The following is a 9593-nucleotide window of genomic DNA, read 5'->3' as shown; positions in this document are numbered from 1 at the left end:
GCCTAGAGCTGGGGGTGGGCGTGGGGTTTGGAGGGAAAGGGGAGGATAACTACTAATGGATACTTTTTTAGGGGGTGATAAAGCTGTTCTAAAATTATGATATTTGCACATCTCAAAGAATATACTAAAAATCATTGAATTATATCCTTTAAATGGATGAATTGGCATGGTATGTGTATTAAATCTCAATAAAGCTGTTAAAAAATTGGTCAGTGTAGATTCTTGGGGCCTCTGGCATCTTTCCACATATCCATGAGGTCAAAACCATTTTCATAATAATAATAATGAGATGTTAATTGTGTTTTGTTCACTCTCTTTCTGTCACAAGTATACAGTGAAATTTTTCTGTAGGCTACATGATATGTCATATCATGGTAGACTGAATGTAGAAACAGATATGGAAATCTAGCCCTCTTTTATAAAGCCAGATATTAAAGAGATTTATAGAAATGTAAAATACTGTCCTCTTCATTAATTTTGGAGGAAATTTTTAAATAAACATGCATTTTAATATGTAATGGATTTGTTATTTTTTAAATGAATTAATATTTTAAATTTCTCAAAAAAAAGTTGCTCAGTTTATATGTGCAAATGTTATGATATGATTGCCAGTTATAGAACTGTTGAAATAGAAAACAATAAATTTTGATCTGGTTTTCTTTGCCAATACTTATTGATTGAGTCCTGGAAGAGTTCTACAAAGATTTAGTGTACTATTAACGCCAAGATTTTCTTGTAACAAAAGGAATCGGTAAGTATTCAATAATCAAAAACAAGGCAGTGTAATTTGTTTTGTCACTGATTTCATAATGCTTATGACAGATTAAATTTCAAATTCCAAGTAAAGGAGAGGCTTATAGTTAGGTCACAGACCTAACTAGACAAGCATGAGAATTTGTTGAAATGGAAATTTTTCATAATACAAATTCTGATAAACGGTACAAAAACTATTGGTTAATTGAGTAGGCTGTCAAGGCACCCTGAATTTCTACGCTGGGCCTGAAGCAGCAAATAAATGCCAGATGTAGAGGCAAGGAAACTGGGTACCTAGCCCCTGCTTTCTTCCTGAGTCCAGCAAAAGATTGAGAAACTAGGATTTTCCCACCCTGATTGCCGAAATACCGAATTTACTCCTTGTTTAATTCCAGAAGACGGCTCCAAATCAGGAAATCTGACTTCTAGTCCTCGGTCAGCCCGGTAGTTGGAGGTAAAATTTAAGGCCATCATTTGCAATGCTAATTTCCCTTGCAATGCTAATTTCCCAAGTCAGACAACAGGAACAATTAATTCCTGTACAACTGACTTTAGCAGCCTGTGAGCAGAAGTAAGCTGGTGTATTTGAAAGTAGAAAAGATGAGGCAGAGCATAATGAAATAATATGCGCAGGCTGGGTTTGAACAAAGTTCTGCAGGGGCCCGTGTAACCAGGGGCAAGTCACGTAAATCTGAACTGGCTTCTTCATTTGTTAAACGTCCTTCCCTTCACGTCCCCAAATTCCTAGTGGTAGGAGTGTTCGGGAGGCAAGCGGAGAGGGGGGAAGCAGTGTCATTCCGCAGCGCCCGCAGGTGCGCACGATGCGGTGAGGGTCCTTACTGCCTATGTATAAACTCTGGCTCTGGGTTTCTCTGGCCCAACTTTTATTTATAGATGAAAAAAGCTCAGAGATCGAATGACTTCTTTACAATCACACAAGGGCCCTGAGGTCTGTGAGGAATCTAGCGCGGCCTGCGTTGGAACAACAGGCAGCAATGGCGGTTCCATAACGAGACCACCTTCCCGAAACGAAGCTGAGGCCCGTCACCTAGCGATGAGTTCCGGCAACGCAAGGGAAGCGTCGTGAAAAAGGCTCCGGGTACTGCGGTATCCAGGCGCCAATACGCTCTCAGTTCACTCAGCTAACTCCTTTTTCCCATTGGGCCTTTCTAACTGTCAATCAATCAATTGCCCAGTTTTTATTGGCTTAGCTCCAATCATTTCTTCTCAATCTACTAATCACATGCTTCTTTCCAAGCGCATCTTTACGTCTTTAAAGCTCCTCCTAAGTCTGACGAATTTAGACTGTTCTTCTATTCCATTGGCTGGACCCGGCCCCTCCTCTCGTACATCCTGTTCGGGGCGGAAATGAGAGAGCCCTTATTCCTATTGGCTTAGGTTTGCAAGCGGCCGCGGTCTCTCAAGTCTATCAAGACTAGCTTTCAGGAAGTACGTCTCCGGAAGGGGCGGGCTTTGTGAAGATGGCGGCGCCGGTAAGTGCAGTGTGTTTGCTTCCTCGGCTTGCTATTGTGGATGTTTCTTTTCTCCTCAGTGGCTCCAGGCAGATTATTGGCGTGAGGAAAGGGTGGCTATGAAAGTAGCTCCAGGGAGGCGTCCTCCCTGCCACAGCGGGGCAAAAGCAGTAGTAGGGAGACGGGACTGGAATTAAGCCGCTTCTTTCCAGTAAACCAGAGGGGCTGGCCGGCTGTGAGGCGAGGCTGCAGGTGCACCGGAGTGGGAAGGCCGGAAGTGTGGGTTGTCTGAAGGAGACGGTCCGGTTTATAATCCTGAGGAAAGAATGTCTTTTCTGTACTCTCCCTTCCATAGGAGGTGTTGGAGTCAGACCTGCCAAATGCCGTGGCCCTTTTGAAAAACCTGCAGGAGCAGGTAAGTAATGGCACCCCTTTGGAATAGATTAGTCACGGCTCAGCTTTGACTTTGTGTACCTCATCTCTAAACTTTGGTGATTTGGGGGTATATATTTGAATGACCAAATACCGTAAGAGCAAAATGACTTAATGAAAACCTTTTCAGGCTACAATACAAAGTAATTGATTTCTGCATCCAAAGGATACGGAAAACTCCAGAAAGAAAGCATCTGAGTCAATTTCCTTTATTCTTATAGCTAAGGAAACGGGTGGTGGGAAAGGTGGTATGACTTGCCCTTTGGATGCTAATATATGTTTATATAGTAGTGTGCATTGCAAGTTCGACCATTACAAAGCTACAGTGCTCTCATCATCTTTGTCCCAGTTCCTATCCCTTCCCCGTGGTTTGGTAAGATGGTTTCTTTAGCTTAAAGACGAAGTGGAAAATTTTTTCTACCTTTTGAAGAAGTTTCAGAAACATCTCTTCTATACTTTCCCAGAACTGGAAAGAAGATAATGATGTACTTTAGGCAGTGTTTCAGATAATTTTTAGGTAAAATTGTTTAGCTTTTGCCCTTTGGAGCTCACAAAGATGACTTGATGTATCCTAGTCAGTGGTTTTATTTGGGTTAATTTCAGGTGATGGCTGTCACCACACAAGTGCAAGCTCTGATCAAAAAAGTTCAAGCTAAAGCCTATCCTACAGAGAAGGTAAGACATACTTGAAGGGTAGGCATCCCCTGACTTGATGTTCTCAAAAGTTTTTCATGTATTTATTAAGCGTCTTGTATGTCCTGAGTGCTCCAGTTTCTGTGCTGAAGTCCAGTAGAGAAAACAAGTGAAAGCAATAAGTTTAAGCGGTAGCAGTCATGATGGGTCATGAGCAGCTGTGCAAGCTGAGGAGCGAGATTAAATAATCAGAGAAGTAAGGGGAAGTCAGGGAAGGCTTCTTAGAGGAGGTAACAGGATTGTGAGGTATAAATAAGAGTCAGAGAGACAGAAAGAACATGTGCAAAGGCACAGAGACCTGAAAGCATGGTGGTATTCTGGGAAAGGAGGTAAGTTGTTTAGTGTGATTGGGTGCACATTTGAGGGGGAGGCGGCTGGTAGGAAATCTAAAATGCTGTTAATTTTACATACTAAGAAAAAAAATGCTACTTGTTAATCTGTGACATAAACGCTAAGATACCATTGATTTAGAGATGTATCCTGACTTTAGAGATGTTAAAATAGGAAAATGATGTGTATCTTAAAATTAAATATGGTAGTTTTCAAATTAAGGTCTTGTAGAACCTTCTCAGGGATCACTGGGTGTGGGGCAGTATAGAAGGTGTCTGAATCCTTCATACTTGCCTGAACTGGAAAACTTGGGTGTTACCTGTTTTTTATATTAACCTTGTGTCTTAAGGTATTATTTAAGCAAAACATTCCATAAGTCAACAGAAGTATGAAATTTATTATAGCAGATTAATAAAAATCATTGAAGGATTTTTAAGCATGAGGTTTACAGCAAAATTGTGCTTTAGAAAGATAGCTAAAGAATTTTTAATATATCCTCTTTTTTTTCTTTCTCATCATTTTTCTATCTTTTCCTTTTTCATCCTCCTTTGTCTTTCTCTCATACACTTGTAATCCATTTTAAGCTTGACAATGCCCGAGCATGTCAAAAGAGCCTATTTCTCAAATTCTTGGCGTCTTTATTCTGGATATCATGCTTTTATCCATTTTAATGCCTTTTTAAGATGGGCTGCCCACATGTATCTTAGATCACTGTATATTTATTCATTGAACAGATATTTATTAACTTGCAGGATCAAAAACTTTCAGTAGGTGCTCTACAGGTTGCAGAGTGTTTTCACATTATCTTATTTGAGCCTCATAATGAAAAGTTTGGAGACAGGAAGGAAATACTGTACATATTATAGATGAGGAGACTGAGGTCATAATTTACCCCATATTCGACTACTAAGTGCCTAATTCAAAAGTTAAACTCAGTTTGTCTGTCTTTAAATCCTTTGCTCATCCACCTGTACCAAACGAGTGTTGACCTCAAGAGCTTAGCATGTGGGTTTAAAGATACCCAGGGCTTGGGTGTTGGAGTCAGACTAAAAGTTTGAATCCCAGCTCTACTCCTATTACTGTGTAATCTTAGGCAGAATATTTAACCTGTCTGAAATAGGTCTTCTGAGGGCTGTGGACTTTATTAGTTTTGTTTTATGCAGTCATGGTGACTTTTTTTTAACAACTGTAACTTAAGTCTGCTTACGCTCATTACTTTCTTTTATTTAAAAGCATAAACTTATATAACATTTGCTTGATTTTATGACTGTAAGTATAATTCACTTTTAATTTGAGGAAGTTTGGAAGATACATAAAATCACAAAGAAGAGAATTAAAAACCAATATAATCACCATTCTGAGATAAGTACTGGGGTGTATTTTTTTTTAATTTCTTTTATTATAAGTACATATTTTCAACATAGATGGAAATTATCATCATAGATTATTGTACTAAGAGATTATCATACTAAGTAAGTCAAACAAATATATGATACTACTTATATGTGGAACCAAAAAAAAAAGATGCAAAGGGACTTATTTACAAAACAGAAATAGACTTACAGATATAGAATACAAACTTATGGTTACCAAAGGGGAAAGTAAGGGCAGGGAAGGATAAATTAGGAGTCTGGGATTAACAGATACACACTACTTTATATATAAAGTAGATAAACAGTAAGGACCTACTCTGTAGCACAGAGAACTATATTCAGTATCTTGTAATGACCTAAATGGAAAAGAATCTGAAAAAGACTATACATACACACATATATGTATATATAAACTGAATCATTTTGCTGTACACCAGAAACTACCACAAACATTATAAATCAACCGTACGTCAATTAAAAAAAAGTAATTGTGCTTGATGGAAAACCACTTTTTCAGTATAAGCACTGTGTTTCTTCCATTTCCTCATCTCAGTCCCAAGGGGTAGCAGTTGTTGATTGCATTATCTTCCAGGCATTTTCATACATATATATATAAATGTGTGTATCATACTCCTTCTCTTAATTAGAACCACGTTATTCACACTCTTTACATAGTGTAAAAAGTGTGTTGACAGAGAATTAAGTCCATGTCAATTTGTATAGATCATTGTTTTTACCTGTATCATATAACTATTGTAAGGGAATAAAATCAGTAATTGTTTTGGTTAAATTGAGATTCAGTGCTGTATGGAGATATTTTTGATTGTCACAACTTGGGGGATGGCATCAGTAGGTAGAGGCCAGGGACGTTGCTGCACGTCCTCCAGTGCCCAGATAGCACTCCACAATAAAGAATTCTCTGTCCCCGGATGTCAGTATCTCTGAGTTTGAGAAACCCTGCTGTAGTCATTTTGGGGGATACTTTACTCATTTTCCTGCTCTTACTGTCTTCCGGTAATTCTCTGAGCTTTGTTTCTTTCATGTTAGTATAATTTTCTCTGTGGCCATTTTAGGTACAGTCACTTCCTTGAGACTACTACAAATACCTTATGTGAACTGACTGGGAAAAACTTGACTTGGAAAAAATTATTTTGTTTGCTCTAGGCTTTCCTTATTCTCTGGTCAAAACTGAATTTGCATCTCTTACTGTTTGGTTCACCTCAGGGTCTCAGCCTTTTGGAAGTGAAAGATCAGTTGTTGCTCATGTACCTGATGGATCTGAGTCATCTCATCCTGGACAAATCCTCAGGAAGGTCTCTTCAAGGACATGCTGCAGTTTTGAGACTGGTGGAGATTCGCACGGTATGAAGCATTTGGCATCTTAGAGTTCCAGGTTTCTAAATCCTGAACTCCAGGGTTGTCACACATTAACTCTCATTTAAGTGTGTGTTCTCATGTTTAAGGAAACCAAATGGAAAAAAAAAATTGTCTTTATGTGCTCTACTTTGTGTATATTTTAGGTGCTTTATCTGGAAGCTTAATAGAGGGACTTTGGTGTGTGCTTAATTTTGGGGAGGAAATGTAATCCTGTTAACCACTTACAGGTTTTGGAAAAGCTTCGTCCTTTGGACCAAAAACTGAAGTATCAAATTGACAAACTGGTCAAGACTGCAGTGACAGGCAGCCTCAGTAAGTGGGAGAAGCTGTAAGGTGATGTGGGGACCATTCATGAAGTTCCAAATCTTGTAAAATCCCTTGGGTCTTTTATTTTAGGTGAGAATGATCCACTCCATTTTAAGCCTCATCCCAGCAACATGATGAGCAAGGTAAGAGGTTGTATTATCCCGATTTTCCTGAGGAGTCGAAGCCTGAATGAGCCTTGTGCTGATCCTGGATCGCCTGGGGTTCTCTTGTTTCTGTTGATTCCCAGCTTGTGCCTTAGCATCTCGAGTATGAGATTTTCCTTCCTCCCTTTTCATATTCCCACCTCTCCAGGATGTTCCAGCTTTGGTTTTTCTTATGACTTATTTGACTAACACTTCCTGAGTTTGTGGACATTACATTCCTTTTGTAGTTGAGCTCTGAGGATGAGGAAGAAGATGAAGCAGAGGAAGGCCAGTCTGGGGCCTCCGGGAAGAAATCTGGAAAAGGGACAGCTAAGAAATACGTTCCTCCACGCTTGGTTCCAGTGCATTATGGTATGAACCTGGGCTGCTGCCCCTCAGTGTGAATTGTGTTTCTCTTCTCTGTTCTGGGATAACCCTTGGAGATTTTTATCCACAGATGAAACAGAAGCTGAGCGGGAGAAGAAGCGCCTAGAACGAGCCAAGAGACGGGCATTGAGCAGCTCTGTCATCCGGGAACTAAAGGAGCAGTACTCAGATGCTCCAGAGGAAATCCGTGATGCTCGGCACCCTCATGTTACTCGCCAGAGCCAGGAGGATCAACACAGGTTTGAGTCCTTGCAGTTAGAAATTGTTACCCATGCTATAGAGACCTGGCCTTTTGCTTTGAGTCAATATGATTAAGTCTGCCAAGAGAATCCACATTATCTAGAAAGTGGAGTGCAAAACTTGAGGTGACAGTTTCTAAGAATTAGGGGTTTGAAGTACAGAGTAGGAACTGGGGGGACAATGTTTTTTTTTTCCCCCAACTATTCAGGCTAAGCAAATGCTACATGGAGAGGAATATATGCAGTTTCACCTAGTAGGGCTTTACAACTGTGTATTTCGCTATCACAACTCTTAATTTTGTGCAGAAGGCAAGAATGTCAGGGGTTTTGGTGGTTGTTTTTTTTTAAGGGGGTTGGTAATTAGGTTTATTTATTTATTTTAATGGAGATACTGGAGATTGAACCCAGGACCTCTAGCATGCTAAGCAGGCACTCTACCACTGAACTACACCCACCCCGTCAAGAACATCAGGTTTTTTTGTTTGTTTGTTTTTGTTTTTTATTTGATGATGATGATACCATGACATTCTTGAGAACTGTCTGAACCAGGGCTGAGTAAACCCCTGGACCCAGGTTCTTGGCTGCAGCTTTCTGCCTCTATGTACTGAGCATGCTAGAAACAGTGTCTGTATTTCTTTGGTAGGATTAACTATGAGGAGAGCATGATGGTGCGCTTAAGTGTCAGTAAACGAGAGAAAGGACGGCGAAAACGAGCAAATATCATGAGCTCCCAGCTTCATTCCCTCACGCACTTCAGTGACATTAGTGCTTTGACAGGAGGAACCCCTCATCTTGACGAGGTGAGGTTGTGATCCAGTGGTGGGAGGTGACCTTCATGCTTTCAGCTAAATGTTTATGGGGCTTATTACCATGAGGAACTTGGGCAGGTACACTGCCACTTGGAAGGCTGCTGCCATTCCTTCATTTCTCCATGTGTCTTCAGGATCAGAATCCTACTAAGAAGCGGAAGAAGATACCTAAGAAAGGTCGGAAGAAGAAAGGTCAGTCAGTGGCTTGGGTGATCAAGTGCAGGATGGGGTTTAAGAACTGGGATGCCAGCTTTGGATTTGCCATCCTGGGTCTTACCATCCCCTATGGTATCTCTTCCATACTGAGCATTAATCTCTTTAGAGGTGGGCCTTTATTTTTTTCTTTGCCAAGCTGAGAATCAGCATCATTCACAAAAGAGATTCCTGGATTCTATCTCTTAAGGTCTCACAACTCCTGTTCAGTCTTCCTTAAACTATCAAAATGTCACTAGAAGGAAACATCGCATTCCAGTTTCGTTCCTCCTGTTTGTCTTTTGTCCTGGGAGGATATAGAGTATTGGCAAGGGTTCCCACTCCTATTGAGCCCTTCTCTCTAGATGTCCTTTTTTTCCTCTCCCTTCAGGCTTTTCTGACTGTCCTTTGCCTCATTTTTGGTTTCCTTTCCTTTCAGGTTTTCGGAGGCGGCGGTGATTATGGGTGTACATATTTATTTTTTTGTTACCCTGGAATACTTCTAATTCTACTGTATGTAGGTTTTTCCTTGGAATTCATTAATTGTTTGCTCTGAACATGTGGGAAGATCTTTATTAATAAAATTGATTTTACGTACAAAGTGAAGCCACTTTTGCACATGTATTATATGGCTGGAATTCCTGGGTATGGGGTATTGTTGGTGAGAGGAAAGATGAGATTTTAGGGGGAGTAAGAAAGTTTGGCTTTACATGGTTTTCTTTGAGAATGTATTTTCCCCAGAAACTAGAAAATGGTTATTTAACCAAAAAATATTGAGAGATTAGAATAATATAATCCACTCTTTCAACCCCATGTTGCCCCAAGTTTCTGCGTGATTTGTTATAATGACACTACAGATACTCTGATTAAACATGGATTTTAAGATTTATTAATGTATCTTTCTGGCCACTAGGTGTCATTAGTGGTTTAGGAAACCACCATTGGTGCTTGATAATGATCAAAACCCAGATAGAACGTTTTCCTCATCACCAAGAGTTATTCTAGTCTCCCCTTCTCTGAATGTTTTTCTTTTCTTTCTAGAATAGCATGGACAGAGGGCTGATCTTAGGTCAGTTCTTGAGAGTTA

The 9593-nt window shown here is 40.0% G+C and overlaps 1 protein-coding gene across 2 annotated transcripts; it reads left to right on the top strand.

Moving 5' to 3' along the window:
• The first annotated feature begins 2166 nt into the window (after positions 1-2166).
• Positions 2167-9112, top strand: NGDN (neuroguidin). 2 transcript variants are annotated; one of them, XM_010954733.3, is made up of 11 exons: positions 2169-2246; positions 2581-2640; positions 3261-3332; positions 6278-6415; positions 6658-6742; positions 6827-6879; positions 7128-7251; positions 7337-7505; positions 8149-8305; positions 8449-8506; positions 8946-9112. In XM_010954733.3, exons 1-11 carry the CDS (start codon positions 2235-2237, stop codon positions 8963-8965), a joined length of 948 nt encoding a protein of 315 aa, XP_010953035.1. In that variant the 5' UTR covers positions 2169-2234; the 3' UTR covers positions 8966-9112. The 2 variants fall into 2 exon arrangements, with proteins under 2 accessions (XP_010953034.1, XP_010953035.1); XM_010954732.3 differs by lacking the exon at positions 8946-9112 and having other exon boundaries at positions 2167-2246; positions 8449-8939.
• Positions 9113-9593: the final 481 nt, after the last annotated feature.

The sequence above is a fragment of the Camelus bactrianus genome, chromosome 6 (assembly GCF_048773025.1).
Source record: "Camelus bactrianus isolate YW-2024 breed Bactrian camel chromosome 6, ASM4877302v1, whole genome shotgun sequence".
Lineage (NCBI taxonomy): Eukaryota > Metazoa > Chordata > Mammalia > Artiodactyla > Camelidae > Camelus > Camelus bactrianus.
Note: the sequence above shows the minus strand (reverse complement) of the source record. Positions and strands in the feature narration are given on the sequence as shown.

What these genes read in the sequence shown, in the direction of transcription:
- NGDN (XM_010954732.3), top strand. An exon ending in TGCAGTGACAGGCAGCCTCA is followed by an intron (nt 6,743 to 6,826) that starts GTAAGTGGGAGA and finishes CTTTTATTTTAG; the next exon opens with GTGAGAATGATCCACTCCAT. An exon ending in CTTGGTTCCAGTGCATTATG is followed by an intron (nt 7,252 to 7,336) that starts GTATGAACCTGG and finishes TTTTATCCACAG; the next exon opens with ATGAAACAGAAGCTGAGCGG.